A 20503-nucleotide genomic window follows, 5' to 3' on the forward strand; every position below is an offset into this window, starting at 1 on the left:
ATTTTGTTCAGTTGTTCTTATAAACGTATTGTATATTTGTAAGATTTATACAAAGTATCATACCAAAATAATTATTCCTATTTTTAATTAAAATAAATTTTAAGTCAGAGGAAAAAAAATTATAATAATATTATGATAATCTTGGATGATGATATATGTCAATACCTTAATTTTAAACTACGTAAGTATATTTGTAACTAAAAGATTTATAGTATATAAAATATATGTTAAAAAATAATTAAAAAAAAAAATCTAAATTGAGTATGATTGGATTAAATGTGTTGTCAAAATGGAAATAAGTATTATGGTAGGTTATAAAATGGAAGTTATTAAAATTTGGCAAAAAAAAAAAAAAAAAAAAAAAAAAGGAAAGATAAAAAGGCGGGAATTTTTTTTATAACATCGTGACAAGTGTCACTTTAGGTTCGCTTTTAGTATAGGTTAATTGATTGATTTTAATTATATTTTTACATTTATATTTATTTGTTTTAGGTACTTTTGTCTTTATCCTATACTAGTTTACTACTTTTGTAGCTTTTATATGTGAATTCATGTACTACTTTGTAGGCAAATTGTTATATCTTTGTTATTTTATACATAAAACTTGCAGCTTTTACGGTGCTATTTATTAACTTTATTTTTTTTTTTTTATATTTTTTGTTTTTACTTTTTCAATTTTGGTTTCAAGATTTTTTTGGCACTATTCTTCACTAGTAGAGTACTTTTAGCATGGTTGTTATAGTAATAGAGTACTAGAATCGGATACTTCATGTGAAATACTTATATAATATTCAATTATTCATATACTACTTTATAGACTATTCAAAAATAATAAAAAAATAATTAAAATAATTATTAAAAAAAAAAAACAGAAATATACTACTTTAATTTGTATAGTATATGATAAGGACAAATTAACAAACTTTTAGTGGATTTCAACGTATTACATGTATACTGACTTTATCAATCCTTTTGTTTCAAAATTAATGGATTTTTTTTCAACTTTATCAACCCTTTTATTTTATTTATATATATATATATATATAACCACATTAATAACACATCTTTCCACAATTAGTTTTTGAAAGTTGTTTTTACCAGCTCACCTTAATAATCCAACAATATATATTAATCAACACAATGACATTAACCTTTTTTTTTTTTTTTTTTTTGTGTTTAAGTAGACTCTCTGTTTTCGGAGTCTACATAACCTAATTTTTTTTTTTTTTGGTGTTTAGAGAGCCACAAGGGCGGGGGTGAGAATCGATCCCAGGATCTCCTGGAATCGGGAGGGAAGCTCTAACCACTTGAGCTATCCATCACTCTCTACATAACCTATATTATGAACCCTTATAATATTTGTTACTCTATGTCAATCCTTTTAATATTTTTGCCTCTTTATATCCTTCGTTTGTCATTCCGTATATTATGCAAAAACCCTTATTTATTAGCTTTCCCTCTAATTCAGTCCTCTAATATTATTCTTTCATTATGAGACCCTTATATTATAATCAACTAGCTATTTTACGAGGCCATCATCATTACATTTGGTGATTGTTGTCAATCTTGGCACAATTAATTTTATCAACCCATTCGACTTGAATTTTCGAGTAGTGGTTAATTTTTTGTCAGTTATCAGTGGTGTCTCAATGTTTGGATATTTTTTTTTTTTTGGGAAAGGTAATCACACATAATCTTCTTGGAGTTGGCTTTGTTATAATTCGTCTTATTATGTGTAGGTTTATATAATTTTTATTCATATGATCAATTATTGCATATATTGTTAATATGTTGTGATATATGATTTAATTGTCGTATTATTTTGTTGTATTATTGATTATATTGATTGTATTATAATTTGAAGGATTTAATGTTGTTGTTATAGGGAGTAATGTTTTATCGAGGTTTTAGGGTTGCTAGTGCAGAGTATCATTTTTTGGGTTGAGAATTAATTATTTTTGGGTACTAGTATTAGCCCTATAAGAGTTGAGATACACTACGATCGGATCGAGTTCTAATTATTATATTATTTGGGAACATGTGCCAATATTGAAAATTTATTATCATGTGAAAGATTACTTGATCGATGTATGAGATCAAAAGGTTGAGATTATTATTTTGTTATTGATTTGAGGCTCGGCGTTATAGACCTTAGTCCTTGACATGTTGGTAATGAGATAATGATCATAAGTTAAGAATGAGGTACGATCTTTATTAATTATTTTTCTATGGTCCCCTACTGTGGGAATTGGCCCGTATGTAGTCTGGTTCAAGGTGGTTTCTGGTTATTGGGAGTATTCAAGTTTTTATACTTGTTGGTTTTATTCGAATCACCCATGTCCAAGGCTAGGTATAAAACAAAGAGCATGCCACACTTATGGGTTATATGAGTTAATTGAGTAAAAGTTCGTATTATTATTCAAGGTTGAGTTGATAAAGGTTATTTTCCAGAGTACAATGTGTAATGTAGTTTCGAACTACATTGTTTAAGTGAGTTAATTATATTAATTGTTATATTATTCTTTGTATTCTGATATGTGGTGATTACTCAGCTTTTTGTTGACGTGTGTGTTATTTTGTTGTTCTATTTATGTTTGCGGCCATGTCTTTTTCTTATGGTGGCCCTGCGACGATCTATTTTGGAATTTGTCCTTAATGGTGAGCAGTCAAGATTTTCTAAGCAGGTTGATCAAGTGGTCGTAGCTAAAGGAGTTCAAGTGTTTCGATTAGTTTGTTATAAGGAGTTTATCAAGTTGTACGAATCGCTCACTTAGATTTATTGGGTTGTAATTATTGAGATTTTGTAAGCCTTAACACTTGACAGGTTGTCGAGTGTGGCGGTAATACCTCTGATTTAGGTGTACGCTTCCGCAATTTTATTTAAAGGTTGTCTATTTTTCCTCTACTTATTGTTTATTATTAGTTAGTAAATCGGGGGTGTTACAGTATATATCCCGAGTGGGCGGCATTTGTCAAGACATTCTCACATCCCAAAGACCATAAGAGGCTACTATTTAAGCAAAAGCAAGAGAGTGCAAGGAAAGACGTAGAACGAGCTTTTGGAGTACTTCAATCTCATTTTGCAATAGTTCGTGGACCTGCATGATGTTGGCATAAACGCAAGCTCCATGATATAATGGACCCGTGTGTTATTTTGCATAACATGATTGTTGAAGATGAAAGATACACATACGCTAGAAATTGTCCTCGAGACGATTTTACACCAATAATTATCGGTGATGTTGTTCAAGGAAACCCTCTAGATTTTCAAGCATTTCTTGAAAGAGATGCAACCATTAGAGATAGACAAATGCATCATCAACTTAAGGTTGATCTAGTGGAACATATATGGAGTTGTTTTTGAGGCCAAACTCTTAATTGAGTATCGTGTATTATTATGTTTAATTTCTTAGTTTTCTTTTCATTGAATGTCTTGTATATCTTGTTTACGCTATTGTTAGAACAATGTTGTAGTTTTGCATTCCAAAAAATTATTTCATTGTTAAGTCTTCTTGTTTTTAATCGAATACTGTATTTTGAAATAATTGAATGTTTAAATTTTTTATTATACGAATTTATTAATTTGAAATTATCAAAGTAATTGTTACGATACCCTACCTATTATACCCAAAAAAAAAAAAATTACTGTAGTATAAAACAAATTAGCTAGTGTGTATAAAAAAATAATAAATAAATAATACTTGTAGGAATTAAAAAAAATTAAATAAATAAAAAAAATTATTGAAAATTAGCTTAACCATTGTGGGATAAATTAGCTAGGTAGATTAGCTTTTCAATCCTAGGTGGCATGGCAAATTTATTCACAATTAGCTTACCATTGGAGTTGCTCTAAGCAACAAATCTATCTTTAAATATCTTTAGATGTCTTTTTCTTTTTGACTTATTTATTTAAGTACCTAACTATCTAAGTAGTAATTTCAGTATTTAAGCTTTCTAACTAAATTTATCCAAAAAACCTCTCGTCTCTCTTCCTTCCTCTCACCAAAACCCTAGCCTTCATTGTTAAATTTTAAAGGGGCTTCTATCGATTTTAACCGATGGAAAGTCTCAATCCTAATTTTTTTTTTTAAGTTTTTAGGTTTTATAATAATGCTTTCTCCTTTTGGGAAGAACTTTTCTCCCTCAAAAGAAAGGGTTTCCGATCTCCTTCGAAAGACAAGAGTTTTTCGACCTCCTTCGAAAGACAAGATGTATCTCTTTTTTTCGGGGGAGAAATTTCGTAGTTTTGAATCCATGATATTAAATCTAATGGATTGTCGTGAAATTATTTCGTTGGTGAAAAAGTTATCAAGTTTTCGAATGCAGACATGTGAATCAGAAGAAAAATATCCTCACGGCTACAAAAGATCGTTAGATTGTCTCTCCAATAAGGCTTTATTTTCCAGCGATATAAGCGGGAGATGTTCCACAGTGCAAGATCTACTCGACGATCGTAATTTTTATGAAGGAAAATATTATTTGATTCAATGTCTTATGTATTTGTTAACGTCGAATCTATATTGTAGATGTCGTATGACTTTTAATTAATGAAATATTTTTGCTATTAAAAAAAAAAAACTACCTAAGTAGTATATATTCCACATATAATGTATTTCTCGTGTTGAAATATTTTGCACTCCATAGTCACACTTTAGTTATACGGAATATGTTTTTTTTTATCGAAGATCCACTACATTATAAAAGCCTCAAGTGTGAGCTTGCTTGTTAGTAATTTTTTGGTAGTAAAATTGGATAATATTGTGATTTTTTTTGGTGAATTTATTAGTGGTCTTAACGATTTACTTGTACACTATAAAATTACTTTATTTTTGAAGAAAAATTAGCATTTTAATTAGTATTTTCTCCTTAAATGACAGAGTTAATTCATTTTTCTTTTTCGAAAGAGAGTTCAGACAATTTTTACACTTTCATGAAAAAAAGCCCTTTAAATTTAAGAAGTCAAGTTTAGTTATTCCTACAGTTGTAATAATGTTTGACCATTTGACTTACCCTTCTACAAAAAGACAATAATAAAAAAGAAAAAAAAAAAAAGAAAAGAAAGAGAAAAAGTGTCTGATTAGAATACGAAGCTTAGGTTGGGTTCGATTTCGAGAGCAGGAAGCTTAGGTTACGTTTGTTGTCAACTTCTTCCTCAATTTTTCTTAATCAATTCTCTCAATTTTCTTCAATCTTTTCCCCAGATTTTCTCACTGAAACACTCTAAATTTAGCTCTACTTCTTTCTTATACTCTAATTTCTCTCTCCTAAGTTGGTTGAATTCATTAATCTTGAACTGCTGCCTGCTTATTAGGTATGATTTCTTCTTCAATTCGGTTTAATTTATACTGATTTAGTTGATTTTTCTGTAATTTGAGATTAAGGGTTGCTAATTTTAGGGGAATTTTGGGATGATTCAAGAAATGTTCGTTAATTTTCTGTTAGCTTTTTGTGTAACGATTGAGCATAGAATTGCTACTATACGACTGTGTGATAGTTCTTAATTGGGTAAAAATGGTGTTGTTTTTCTTTGAGAGTTGTTTTATATGCTAATTAGTTTGGATTTAAGCTGTTTACAAGTTTAGGTTCAAGAAAAGAAAGAAAATTCAAGTTTAGATTGAAGCTGTTTTTCAGATTTGCAGGATTATTCTTGCTGATTAAAATTTTTGTTTAATTTGAGCTGTTTTTTTTGGCCTGATCTTGTCCCTTTTAATTTGGTTAGTTAAAATATTAAAAATAAACCTAGTGAGTAGCAGGATCAGTGTTGTGCCTTGTCCCGCGCTCTTTCTCAAGTTGTGTTATTTTCACTTAAATTCACTTGTTTGAGCTTATTGTAGTTGCGAGTTGATCTTGGGTAGCCCTTATCGGAACTTCTCAAACTTATTTTGAGCTTATCTGAACCCATTTATGCTTGAATGAGTGTTTTGAGGACATGACCTGATGTTTTGTTTTAACAATCTGTTTGGTGAAATTTTTATCCCTGGACTTGTTTCTTTGATGGATTGTTTGGTTACTAAATAAACTTTGGAGAGGATGGCAATTTCGATTAGATTTTATCATTGGTGGGTTTTGTTTATCTCTTTATTACTCCCTCCGTTTTAAAATACTTGCTCCATTTCTTTTGGACACGCATGCAGATGCTAATCTTTGATCACTAATATCTTTAGTTATCAATAAGTATAAATTCTAACAATTGAAAATTAATAATCTATTTATTGAGAAGATTCCAACAAGTACCCACAACGGCCACAAGACTATATTTTTTCTTATGTATAAATCACAAACATTAGTCAAAGTAGAACAAATGAATAGTGCAAAAAATAGAAATGGAGCAAGCATTTAAAAACGAAGGGAGTATTTTTTTATTTTTAAATTTATTTTTGTATTTTAAAATATAATAATTGGGATGAAGTCATGATGGTGGAACTGCTAACATAGGCAATGTGGATGGTTCGTGGTTAATATTGATACAAATGCATAAATTATTCCAATTGACATTACCATGTGTCATGCATCAATTTAAACCACTTCAGTTTGCTTACAAGGCTTTAGAGTGCTTTATATTTTGAAATGGAAGGAGTAATTATCCTTAACAGTATATGTTCGGTGGGAAATGTGTTTCTTTTGACTAGTTATCTATTTTGACAATATATTCTCAAATAATTATAATTTAATTTCTAATTAATTTTGATCATCAATGTACACTGTTTCAGAGTGTTGAAAGCAGTTCTAGAAGGCTTTTGAGCATCTGAGCATGCAACTCTCCTTATTAGAGCTTTTATCCCTCATGGACAAAGCTGATAAAATTTTAGCTTACAAAGGACATAAAGTACGTGTGTGATATCTTTGTTAAATTGAATCTCTTTAATATCTCAAATCTTATTCTAGCATGCTTATAGTTTGCAACATGTGTGTACATTTTGTGATTATAGGAGTGAAGTTTAGCATTGTCGGATGAATACTTTTGAAAGATGGATGCAAAAATAGTTCATAGTGTGGAAACAGAAGTTCCTGATTTTTCTGTTGGAGGCAACTCTAGTTTCAAACAAGTTGGAGAGAGAGAATATGAAAACAATGTTGCTTGTAAACAACCCCCTTTGCTAGTCAAGTCATTTAGTGCAGGCATAGATCAAGGATTGGAATCTGAACCTGTGGCTGACCTCCTGAAATATAGATCATGTGATGATGTTCTTGAGGTCGACGCAAATATAGAGGATTTGCAGGAAGTAGAAGAACAAGCTGCTAAAATTGAAGTAGTTGGGCTTTCTGAACAACACGAAAAAGATCATAAGTCGATTCCTGAAATGATGGATTTAAAAGTAGTTTCCGTTGCGAAAACAGAAGTTTCTGGTGTTTCTATTGGAGACCATGCTGTTAATGAACAACTGTCTTTGCTAGTGAAGCCATCTGTCCACGGACAAGAATATGAACCTAATTCATCCGTGATGGAGGTCTTGGAACATAGAGCCACAGTTGATCATCATAAGGTTGACTCAGAGATGGAAGATGTAAAGGAAGTGCTAGAACAAGCTGTAGATACTGAAGCAGTTGAGTTGCCTAAAGAACAAGAAGTAAATAAGGAGCTGCTTTCTGAAATGATGGATGCAAAAGCAGCTCCTATTGTGGAAAAAGACGTTCCTGATGATACTATTGGAGGCAGCATGGACTTAGATTCTGATGCCAAGCAAGTTGGGGTTAGAGAATATGGAGACAATACAGGTGATGAAAAACCACATTCATCAGTCAAATCATTTGATGAAGCTGTAGATCACGGACCAGAATGTGAATCTAGCCTCTTAGTGGCTGAGCACCAGGAATATAGAACGACAGTTGATTTTCATGAAGTTGACTCAGAGATGGTGGTTTTGGAGAAAGTGCAAAAACAAGCTGCTGATACTGAAGCATTTGTGTTGCCCAAAGAGCATGAAGTAGATCGAATACTGATATCTGAAACGGTGGAAGCAAAAAATGTTGAAGTAGTTCCTGATGTCTCTCTTGATGGCAGCCTGTATTTGGATCCTTGTCCTGGTCAAGCTGGAGATAGAAAAAACAGAGCCCTTCCTACACCTGAACAACCACCTATACCCGTGAATTCATTTGATAAAGGTGCAGATTATGGACTAGAAGATGAAGCAGGCTCTTCAGTGGCTGAGAACCTGGAATATAGGGCGACTGATGATTTACGTGAGGTTGACGTGGTGATCGAGGATGTTAAGGAAATGGAAGAACAAGCTGCCAATACCACATTGCCAAAGGAACAAGATGTAGACAGGGAACTTGTTTCTGGTAATAGGGATGCAGAAGTAGTTCACGCTGTGGAAAAAGAAGTTCCAGATGTTTCTATTAGTGGCAACCTGGACTTGGATTCTGGTCCCAGACAAGCTGAAGATAGAAGTAATGGAGAACTACCATCTTTTTCAATCAATTCAATTAATAAAGATTTAGATCATGGACAGGAACATGAATCAAGCTCTTCAATTGCCAGGCACTTAGAACATATAACAACAGGTAACATTGGCGAGGTTGACTCAGATGTTGAAAACATTAAGAATGTGCAAGGACAAGCTGCCGTTATGGAAGTAGTCGAGTCTCCTAAACAACAAAATGTAAACCAGGATCTGGTTTGTGAAAACGTGGAAGTAAAAGTTCCAATTTTGGAACCAGATATTTCTAACGTATCCAATGGAGGCAGCTCAGTGGCAGGCGTGGATACCGGTGTCAGGCAAGTTAGAGAATGTGAAGGTAATACTGCTTATGAACAACCAGCTTTGCAAGTTAATTCAATTTGTAAAGGTGTAAATCAAATTCCAGACTCTCCAGTGGCTGAACTCCTGGAACATAGAGCAACAGGTGACATTCCTGAGCTTGACATAAACATGAAGAATGCTAAAGAAATACGACAACAAATTGCTGGTGTGGAAGCAATATTGCCCGACAAACAAGAAGAAGATTGTGAGGTGCTTTGCAAAAAGATGGATGCAGAAATTGCTTCTATTAAGGAATCAGAAGTTCCCAATGTTTCCATTGGAGGCAGCCCAGCGACAAACTTCAATTCTGGTCTCGGACAAGTTAGAGATGGAGAATTTGGAGACCATGCTTTTGTTGAACAGCAATCTTTGCCTATCAAGTCATTTGTTGAAGGTGGAGATAACGGACTGGAATATGAAGCAGACTCCTTATTGGATGAGAACATGGAGCATGTACCATTAGGCGAAGTTCATGAGGTTGACACAAACACACATTATGTACAGGAGGTGCAAGAGCAAGCTGCCAATGCTGAAGCAATTGAGTTGCCTGAAGAACAAGAATTAGATCAGGATTTGGTTTCTGAAAATATGGAAACTAATGTAGCTCTTGAGGAACCAGAAGTTCCTGACGTTTGTGTTGGAGGTAGCCCAGGGGTAGATTTGGATTATGGTCCTATACAAATTGGAGATAGAGAATATGAAGATGATGTTTCTTGTGAACATTCTAGTCCTATACAAGTTGGAGATACAGAGTATGGAGACGATGCTGCTTCTGAACAACCACCTTTGCCTGTCAAGTCATTTGTTAAAGGTGTAGATCAAGGACTGGAATATGAACCAGACTCATCAGTGACTGACCACCTGGAACATATGGCAACAGGTGATGTTCTTGAGGTCGAAACAAACGTAGAGGATGTACAGGAAGTGCAAGAACAAGCTGCCAGTAATGAAGCAGACGAGTCATCTGAGGAACAAGAAGATCAGGAGCTGATTTCTCATTCAGCAAAGCTTCGGCGCAAAGAAGAAAAGAATGGTAAACGTTCATCTTTAAAATCTGGAAGCTTGACAAAAGATTGCCGTGTTAGCTATCAGCTACCCCCAGAAGTTGAAGGTGATTTTGCAGTCTTTGACTTGGTATGGGGTAAGGTGAAGAGCCATCCTTGGTGGCCTGGGCAAATATTTCATCCATCTGATTCCTCTGAGAAGGCTATGAAATATTATCGAAAGGATTGCTATTTGGTGGCATATTTTGGAGATCGGACATTTGCGTGGAATGAAGCATCAGTGTTAAAGCCATTCAGGAATCATTTCCCCCAGGCAGAGAGGCAAAACAATTCAGAAGCATTCCAAAATGCAGTGAGTTGTGCTTTGGAAGAAGTTGCTAGAAGGGTGGAATTGGGGCTAGCCTGTTCTTGTTTTTCTGAAGAAGCCTATGACAATATCAGATATCAAATAGTTGAAAACACTGGGATAAGGGAAGGGTCAAGGAAAAGGGAGGGAGTAGATAGATCTACCGACTTGGATTCTTTTCAACCTGATAAACTCGCAGAGTATGTAAGGAGACTTGCACTTTTTCCAACCAGTGGAGCTGACCGGCTTGAGCTTACGATAGCAAAATCACAGTTATTAGCTTTTAATCGACAGAAAGGTTGTGATGCATTACCCGAGTTCCAGTATTGTGAAGGGTTGGTGGAGTACGATAATACACTTTTTGGGGATCAGAAGATGTCAAGTGAGAATGAGCATTCAGATTTAGTGACCGAAGCAGATGCCAAGAAAGGCCCTCATAAACGTAAACACGATTTGAAAGATATTGTGTACCAAAGGAGAAAAGAAAAAAGCATGACAGAATTAATGGGTGAGTATTACCTTGATGGTGAATTTGATTCACATGAGGAAGATGATATAAATTTGACTTCTCCAACTGCTGTGTTTGCTGGTGCAAAGCGAAAAGGTTCAGGTTTTCTCACAGATGATTCTAAAGCTCAGAAGAGCATAAAAACTATCTCTCTAGCTAAGGTTTCACATACAGCATCTCCAAATCCGCAGCAATCCTTTAAAGTTGGTGAATGTATTCGTAGAGTTGCAAGCCAGCTGACTGGATCAGCTGCAATCATCAAAGGCTGCAGTGAAGGAAGCAACAAGCATTCAGGAGATGATGCTGATGAAGTATCAGAATCTCCTGATGATGCTTTAACTGAAAGCGTACCAACACCATCAAAGGAGTCTTCTTTGGATGATATGCTCTCACAGCTTCACTTATGTGCTCGAGATCCGATGAAAGGATACAGCTTCTTGGGTAACATAATCAGCTTTTTCTCTGAATTTAGAAATTTAGCCGTCACAACTCAGCGACAAAAGATGCGCAAAGGGTCTGGCAGAAAACGAAAGTCTTCTGCTCCTGTTGTTGGGTCCCCAGAAACTTTTGAATTTGATGATAGAAACGATTCCTATTGGCCCGACATGGTTATACAAGATAGCGGTGAAGCTAAACCGGTGCGACGTGCTCGTAAGAAAAAGGATGAACAGCTTGTCTCTGGTGATCCTGAGAAGCCTCTTCGACAAAATCGTAGGAAGTATTCCAGGAAACAATATCATCATGACAATCATGAATCAGCCCCTGAGATGCCAACTAGGGATGAGAAGAAGCTGGACCTGCCTACAGAGCTCATGCTGAACTTTGGTGAGATGAGTTCTGCTCTTTCAGAGGTGAATTTGAACAAAATGTTCAGGCGTTTTGGGCCTCTAAAGGAATCTGAGACAGAAGTAGATCCACAAAGCAGTCGTGCTAGAGTGGTTTTTAAGAAGCGTTCAGATGCTGAAGTTGCTTATAGTAGTGCTGCAATGTTTAACATTTTTGGGTCAACACTAGTCAATTATCAGCTTAACTATACACCTGCTTCCTTCAGGAATTCATCCCTTACACTGACTGATGCAAAAAATGATGCAACTTGATGTCATTTAAAACTTTGTTCCACCAGGAAGAGTTTCAGGTATGAGCTTTGATCCTCTGGGCTTTGGCTTCCACACTACTCAATAAGAAAATGAATTACTGTTGATGTGACCAAATTTTGTCTGGTCATCTGATTCTCTAGCAAATAGGAATAAATACAATCACTGTCCATTTAATACCGTTGACTCGTTGAGTGAAGGATTCATATCTATATAATACTTTTTTTTTTTTTAGAATATCTATATAATACTTGGTACTCATCACCTATCAATTATTTGATCAAGATTTTCAAACCATAATTTTATCTAGTGTCTTGCATGTGTGTGTGTGTGTGTTTTTTTTTTCTTTCATATGCATTGCCATTTATTTAGTTAATTACTGTAAATCGGCTCATTATTATCATGCATGCTTGCATTTGATTGTATAAGTCCCTTTTTCCTCTCTTCTTGATGCTTCTCACTTTTAGGTTCTTTGGCTATTTGATTTGACATGAATAATTGATTCGTTAGATAAAATTCTTTGTTTAATGATCTATGATTTGCAAGTTTTCTATTTTTGTTTTCCAAGGATATGAATGTATTGTTTTCCTTGACTAACAGAACCAAACATCGCTTTGTACCAGAAAGTTGAGAAACAAATTGTAAAATAAGCACTATGCTTTAGGTGTTCCTGATTGAGGAGGAGCATCTCATTTGACCTTGGATGGAGTTCAACAGGTAGTTTATTAAACTTATATTACAAAGTTCAAAGTTCATTCAATTTCTCTACCATCTTTTCCCGGAATAAGTTTGCATGATTTTCTTGGATATATTACCTGCTTCTGGTTTTTGGTACATATAGATTCTGTCTCATTGTCATGGTGAAGTAACTTACTCAATATACTACTCACATGTAAGATGTGAATTACTGACTCTGTTTTAAGATGGTGTAGCTATATTCTGCTAGTCTGATGATGTCATGAAAATTTCCGACATGGATAAAGTGTTACGGACCTTACGGTCCATTGCAAGGTCTGGGACTTGAGTCCCACATTGGTCATATGGAGGGCTGATGTGGGGTTTATATAGGACAATGGGCTCTCCTCCCCTTGAGCTAGCTTTTGGGGATGATTCTCCTGTTGTCCTGTATCATAAAGTATAAAACTGGAGTATCTCACTTAGTTAAGCCATACAATGAAGCTAATTTATACCAAGGAATGTCATTGAACTTTCCAAACATGAATAAAGTAGTCGCTGGCTGCTACCTTCATTTATGGTGATTTTGTAGAGGTGGCTTGTCATGCAGTCTCTTAGCTGAATACATCAATTCAGCTGTATATGTTAGTGTATGCTGCATAAAAATCACTTAAATTGAATAAGGTATAGCTCATCCTAAGTGAATACATCAATAAAGCTGCATGTGTTGTGTATGCTGCATCAAAATCACTTAAATTGAATAAGGTATAGCTCTATGCTACCATAAACGGAATATCCTAGCCATCTTGTTCAGGAAACAGAACAATTCCCAATTCCCAAGTGAAATAAAATGAATCCATTCAAATTTTCTTCTTGATTATGGCATTTTAATTTTCAAATATGCAACCAGTACAAATTAGTTAATGATCATGGTTTTGTTCAGTAATTTCACATGGTTTGATTTGCCTTCATTTATATTGTTCAGGAATTGCACATGGTTTGATTTTCTATCATTTAAGATAATTTTCTCCCCCTTGTTATGCAGAATTGAGTAAACTGTACTTGGGAGTTATGAACCTAACAAGCAATTCTGCGTGAAGATGTCCAGATGAGCGAGGCACCCAGTCATGAACATGATAATAGGATAGATTTGGTTGAGCTGATGGTAACTGTTGTATAGTAGTACTTTATGTAACTTGATCTTATTTTCTCATTCAATCTAAATTTGTCTTGAAGTTAAATTACTCGCTCTTCTGAGGTTGAAGTGAAGGAGCATCTTGATATTGACACAAAGATATTACGAATGCAAAATACAATTACACATATCTGGGTGGTTTCCATGACAGATGGGGGCTAATCTTGACTAGAAATTTAGAAGCTGTATTATGATGGTTTCTAATTTGAAAAAAAAAGTTTATTTGCCTAGTTAGGTGGCCAACTAATAGGGAGTGAAAACACGGGATAACACATCATTTATTGCTTCTCCTCCATGCTAAGGCACTGTAATGTACACCTGAGCAAGTTGTCTCTATGTAAGGTTAGAAATAATACTTCTTCCGTTCTTTTAATATCATGACTAATGACTAGTGTGTGGTCAGAGCGATGCATCATGTTTTCTTTAAATATCAATATTTATTATTTAAGATATAAAATTATAAACTATATAAAATAATAAATAGGAACTCTCAATTGGTATTTTATACCTCTTCCCTACACAAGCGAAAAAATAAAATAAAATACGGAGTACTTAACAAAGAAACCAATGGGTAAGATACTAAGATGGCATTGACTGATTAAATTGTGCCCTGTGTGGTGCATGTGAGCTAAGAAATGGCTATAGCCTCAACCCAACCCATAATAACTTGAAATGACAACCCAAACATTTACTTTAGGGAGTACAATAGTACAATACACTCCTTCATGTCAAATTTCACTTATTGTATTTTATGGTTTCTAAAAGTTGTTTTATACATTCGGGTGTATGGTAAATCAATGAACATTTTGTTCTCATTTTGATATTGAATTTTATTTAATCATCAAGTGAACAACAAAAACTAACTTTGAATTAATAGGGTGCACAATATACCCGAGTATGTATAAAATATTTCATACTTTTTCCCGATTAAATAATAACCAAACACACCCATGGTCCCTCAATACTAGAAGTTGTTATATACATTCAAGTGTACCGTACACTCGTCACCCGCGATCATTTGTTCATTTAATCAAATAATATTTTTACTCATTTATTGATTGAATGAGTATATGATCCAGAGTGTACCATATAACCGGATGTACATGATAGGCTCTCCATGGACAAAACATACTGACGCGCAAACAACTTGTGATAAAATCGCTTTTATAACTTACAAGTAGGGCTGTACACAGTTTGGTCTGGACCGTAACCAAACCAGACCAAACCGTATTTTAGCGGTTTGGTTTGGTTTACGGTTTATAAAAGTACGGTTTGGTCTCGATTTTTTTGTAAATATGGTTTATGGTTTGGTTTGGTTTTGCAAAAAATATAAACCAAACCAAACCGTAAACCAATAAACCGTATTTTAATATTTATATAATTTTTCAATAATTTTTTTTATATTATATAAAAAAAATTAAAGAATAAATAAAAAACCATGAAAAATAGATAAAAACTATACCGTCAATACTCTATAATTAATGACTATAATGTAGTACTCATATGAATATCTTTTATTGTTATGTATTATTTTTATTATGTGTTAGCACTTGATATTTTTATTGTAACTTTGTAGTACAATTTAATCCGTTTGGGCTACTTATTTAAACATTATTATAAATTAGTGAAGTATTATTTGACAATTTTTGGGAAAAAAAAAAATCATCTCATCATAAACCGCAAACCAAACCGCACTAAACCGTATTATTACGGTTTGGTTTCAATACTAATATGGTTTGGTTTGGTTTGAAAAATTTACCAAACTGTATTTTGCGGTTTGGTTTGGTTTGGACTCAAACCGCACCAAACCAAACCATGTTCACCCCTACTTACAAGGACGTTAAGAGTAGTAGAGTACTATGATTTGTAAATTAATCAACCTATTTTGAGTTTTGACCCAAATCCTGGCGCAAGCGCGTAAGTCGTAACTACTCCAATAAATAGCAAGTACAACACCTCCCATTTCATTCAAATTCCGATAATCCCAATTTTCTCTCTCCTCCAATCACACCGATCAACAATGTCAGGCTACCCCCACAACCCACCCAACTACGGCTACGGCCAACCCTACGGTGCACCACCACCTAACCAACCTCAACCTTACGGCGCACCACCACCCAACCAACCCCAACCCTACGGCTCAACCCATTCTCACCCACCTCCTCAAACCGCTCATCCCTACGCCGCACCATCCTCCTACGGCTCCACCCCTTCGGCCCCACCTTCTTATGGGTCTAAACCCGATAAGCCCCCTAAAGATAACCACCCTTCATCTTATGGGGCCCCTCCTCCTTCATCTTACGGGCCTCCTCAACCTTCATATGGGCCGCCGGGTCATGGGTCGGCTTATCCGCCTCCTCCGGGTCATGGGTCCAGCCCATTTGCGTCGCTGCTACCGTCGACTTTTCCTCCGGGTACTGACCCGAATGTGGTGGCGTGTTTTCAGGTTGCTGATCAAGATGGTAGTGGGTTGATTGATGATAAGGAGCTTCAGAGGGCTTTGTCTTCTTATAATCAGAGTTTTAGTCTTCGTACTGTTCATCTTCTTATGTACCTCTTCACTAGCTCCGATTCTCGCAAAATTGGTATGTTTTCTTTCTCCTACTTTTTGATTTTGGTGTTCATTCATCTTTATTTCAAATTGAATTGTTTTATGTCCTTGTTCTTGTTCAAATTAATTACACTAATCGTGATTTTATTACGGCTTTTTGAACAATTGTGGCACCATTTCAAAATAATTGTTTTGACAGTGAATGCAAGGAGTATTTTATTTGTATATTGTTAAATAGTTATTAACAGTTAATAATTTGAAAATACATATTGAGACCTTTCAACAAGATTATGTTTCTTTAATATGCTAATGAGACTTTATAATAGTTAAATCATACGGAGTAAGAATGATGTTTGTATTTAGCGGATTGCATGTAATAGAATTCATTATTTAATTATTTATCCTGGGTGAGAAATTCGATAATTCTTGAATAGAATGTGGCAGAAATTGGGATATTTTTGGATCTTAATCAATGCTACACGTTTGTAGGTTGGTGTAAACTAATGGTGGGTTCTTGTATTAGGTGTAAAAATGACGAATTAGTCCATTATTAGAGTAGTCTTTCTGTCTTTGTATTCTAGGACTGTAAACGGGCTCCACATTAGTCTGTAATTGGATTTGGTTTGAATAAATTAAGCTTGTTGGTAGTGTATTTGGACTCTAACGAAGTTAAAGTAGAAGATATAGGTGGTAAGAATTGAATACTGCTGTAAATTAACTCTAGAAATGATGACTTAGGAATTTGAGCTCATAATGGGTATACTATATTATCATTTGGCTACCTTTTTTATGTAATAAGGAAAAAAAATAAGGGATGGGTGTCAATGAAGTACTTGATGGCACACCCTTTAGGCCTTTACGCTTATTTCGTGAATTTTGGGATTTAGACCATATTAGTGGCAAAATTCTCATTAGTGGTTAGTGTTATTGCTTTTTTCTGTTGAAAAAAGTGAGTAATTGAGTGTCTACATTCTTTAACAACATTCATGGTTTGATCTTTGTGGAGAACTAGAATGCTAGCACTTGCATCTTTTTTGTTGTTGGTTGTTATAAATTTAGGTGGTGAACGATAATGTGTTACAGTAGATGGAAATGTTATCTCAATAGAAAGAGAAGGGGTTCTGCTACATTGAAGTAAACTGTGAATACACTAAGTTTTAATAAAAAGATGCTTTGTTTTGATCATCGTGTCACTTGGCAGTCTCTTTGGGTTATAGCCAGTTGCATTAGTACTGTTTGGGGTTAATGTCAAATAATGTTTCTTTTTGTTCCAAATGCAAAGACGGATATGATTTTATGGACCCAGATGTCTATTTTTATTTTTTGTACCTCTAGTTTAGCTTTTTTGTAAAAGGGCCCTAAGTTTTCTATTGGACAAGTTTATAGTTATGCTATGAAAGTATCCCGAAGAAAGGTGATATTAAAATATCTATTGGACAAGTTTAAAGTTATGCTATGAAAGTATCCCAAAGAAAGGTTATATTAAAATATGACTTAGAGCCCAATATCAATTCTTGGTTGCTTTGAAGCCAATTATCTTAGCTGAAGAAGTTATAATATCTTTTAAAAGTTGATGATGTGTTCATAGTTCACACCCATATTTGATCTCATAGTAACTCCTTTATTTGTGGTGCTTTATTTATTAAAGTGATACTTCACTACTGCTCGAAACATTGTTCCATTCTTGCTACCTACGAGAGTACAGGACATGTACAAAATAAAATGATATTTGTCATAAATTGAAGTTAATTACTGCCCATTAACATCCACATATCTGTGCAGGTCCTAAGGAGTTTATTACCCTGTTCTACAGTCTGCAGTCTTGGAGGGTATGTTATTCAAAAATTATATTACTGTACCATGGATTATTTATGGAAAATTAATACTAACTAGTGGCATCAATTTTTGTTTGACTGTTCTCCAGGAAATATTTGAGAGATATGATAGAGACAGAAGTGGCAAGGTAGATGCTTCAGAGCTGCGTGATGCGTTATATGGTCTTGGATTTTCTGTCTCCCCTGTAATCTTGGACTTGCTTGTCTCTAAGTTTGATAAGACTGGGGGAAAGAGCAAGGCCATCGAATATGATAACTTCATCGAGTATGTTACTGATTTTGATTTTACTGGAATTACTGTAGATTATATATATTTTACATACGAAGTATTTAAATATTTTTATTTGTTAGCAATTCTAATTATCTATTTTCTGTGCTGCAGATGCTGCCTCACCGTGAAGGTAACCTTTTGTTCTTTCTTTTCCATCTTTTTCTAGTTTGTATTTTGACTGTAAAACTTAAATTTTTATTCCCAACTTACCAAATTCATGCATTTGTGTCATGCCATATGCAAGTAATAATTTGAGGCTAGTCTTCTGCTCAAGGCTCTCTACTCTCCTGTATTCTTGATTTTGGCACATTCTTGGTGGTTACGCACAGGATTTTGTTTTTGTGTTCAAGTGTTCCATGTTTGAACTACGGAAGATGGATTGTTTTCATTATAGTTTTAGATTCATTTGCATGAGATGCTATTTTTCCTTTTAGTTATCCTTCTTTTTTCTGATTGATTTGGCGTGTATGGATTTTATTTAATTTTCTGGATTGCGTACTAGCCTACTTGGTAATTGGTTTTTTAAGAAACTAATTTTCTTCTGGAAACGTCCCTGGATTTGTAGTTATCATGCACACAGGCTTCAATTTATACCATGCCCCTTAGATCCCCTCCTTTTGTACCATTTGCAAGTCTTGCTACTAGTCTCTTTCTGTTTCTTGAAAAAACTAGTTTTTGAGTAAATGCAAGTAGGAAATATGCATATTTAAAAATCGAAATCCGACAAGAAATTTGAGAATGTAGACAATAGCCACGTTACTGCAGGAGATTTTCTGAATGCTAATTTGGCAATGGGGCTGTTATTGCTGTTTTAAAATACTCTTACAGCCCTAGAAATATAATTTCAGATACGTTAATTTTATAATATCAAGTTGTTTATCTATATTGTGCTTGCTGCAGGGTCTAACAGAGAAGTTCAAGGAGAAAGACAAGAATTACAGCGGTTCAGCAACTTTTACTTATGAGGATTTCATGCTCACCGTTCTTCCCTTTCTTGTTGCATAATATAGAAGGCGAGAAGTTAACTGGTTCTGTTTCTGGCTATAGTTAGCATGATATATGTAATCTGTCATGTGTAAAACCTTTAAGCTAATGCCTTGATGTTTTCACTGTTTTCTGTTGACTTGCTCTTTTGTAGCAAATGTATAGTATGATATGGATTTAACTATTAGCACTTATGAGCGTTTGGTGTTTGTGCTTTTATAATCAGATATTCAGATGGATAATCTATATAAGTTGGGTTACTTGATCGATCTGCTTTGCTAGAAGCCGAGGATGTACATTGGTCTTGCTTTGAATCACTATGAGTTGTGATTTATTTTTATTTTTATTTTTATTATTTTTTATTTATTTTTTTTAAAAAAAAAAAAAATTAAAACCCATTGACAGGAACCATAAGAAGTTTTGCAAATTTGCAACACTAATTATTTAAGTTTGTTCCACCAAAAAAAATTATTTAAGTTTGTCATAACTTGGTAAAACATCGGTTTTCTGTATACAAGTCATATGATCCTTTTTTTTTTTTTGGCGGCAAATTTACCATTTATTCACACACATGAAGTTTTTGAAATTGCTCAATACGTCAATACTCGCTGTACTGTGTAACAGTTTATGCTTACCTTGTGCAAAATTAAATTTAAGACCGCTTTAAATAGTCTTTGACAAGTACGAAATTTAGCTGTTTACAAGAAGTGATTTTTCATTGATAAGTTACAGTGCAAACAAATGATTTTTCATCGATAAGTTCCACAATGCTGGAACCTAAACACAAGTATTTTAATCATTGTTTGATTGGAAAAACATGCTAGGCTATGAAATTTGCAAAGATGTATGTAGTGTTATTTTCGCTACAAGTCGTCAAAGAGGTTCACTTTCTAAGACCTACAAAAAAAAAAAAAAAAAAAAAAAAAAAAAAAAAAAAATTTGAAAAAGAAAAAATTGGAACAATAAGAAATCCTTTTCGCGGGAGGAACTACTAAGGCTTTACATGATTACATCTATAAACATACCAATAAAATCTTATTCAATAGGGAAAATTAATATAATCTTACCATAAAACAACCACCAAAATATTATTTTACAAAAGTTATCATTGAATTAATATAATTTAGTAAATACCGTGCGTGGCACGAGACTTAAACTAGTATAATAATATACAATAGAAAATGTATAGTAATCTCGTACATTTTATATATTGATTTAGGAGTAGCTTATAAATTATAATGAAAATGTGCTATCATTATAGTTTTCGGTCCAGTTCGAGTCCGGTCCTAGCTTAAT

The 20503-nt window shown here is 34.1% G+C and overlaps 2 protein-coding genes across 4 annotated transcripts; both read left to right on the top strand.

Annotated features, from left to right (window-relative positions):
- Positions 1-4867: 4867 nt before the first annotated feature.
- Positions 4868-13694, top strand: LOC110691562. Of its 3 annotated transcripts, none has more exons than XM_021868500.1 (5): positions 4869-5311; positions 6711-6826; positions 6930-11737; positions 12297-12413; positions 13417-13694. In XM_021868500.1, exon 3 carries the CDS (start codon positions 6969-6971, stop codon positions 11697-11699), a length of 4731 nt encoding a protein of 1576 aa, XP_021724192.1. In that variant the 5' UTR covers positions 4869-5311; positions 6711-6826; positions 6930-6968; the 3' UTR covers positions 11700-11737; positions 12297-12413; positions 13417-13694. The 3 variants fall into 3 exon arrangements, with proteins under 3 accessions (XP_021724193.1, XP_021724192.1, XP_021724194.1); XM_021868502.1 differs by having other exon boundaries at positions 12320-12413; XM_021868501.1 differs by lacking the exon at positions 6711-6826 and having other exon boundaries at positions 4868-5311.
- A 1829-nt stretch (positions 13695-15523) lies between these two features.
- Positions 15524-19486, top strand: LOC110691563 (probable calcium-binding protein CML49). The gene is made up of 5 exons (XM_021868503.1): positions 15524-16151; positions 17900-17946; positions 18042-18217; positions 18335-18353; positions 19124-19486. The coding sequence occupies exons 1-5, from the start codon at positions 15587-15589 to the stop codon at positions 19226-19228; spliced, it is 912 nt and encodes a 303-aa protein (XP_021724195.1). The 5' UTR covers positions 15524-15586; the 3' UTR covers positions 19229-19486.
- Positions 19487-20503: the final 1017 nt, after the last annotated feature.

Source organism: Chenopodium quinoa, unplaced genomic scaffold (genome assembly GCF_001683475.1).
Source record: "Chenopodium quinoa cultivar QQ74 unplaced genomic scaffold, ASM168347v1, whole genome shotgun sequence".
Lineage (NCBI taxonomy): Eukaryota > Viridiplantae > Streptophyta > Magnoliopsida > Caryophyllales > Amaranthaceae > Chenopodium > Chenopodium quinoa.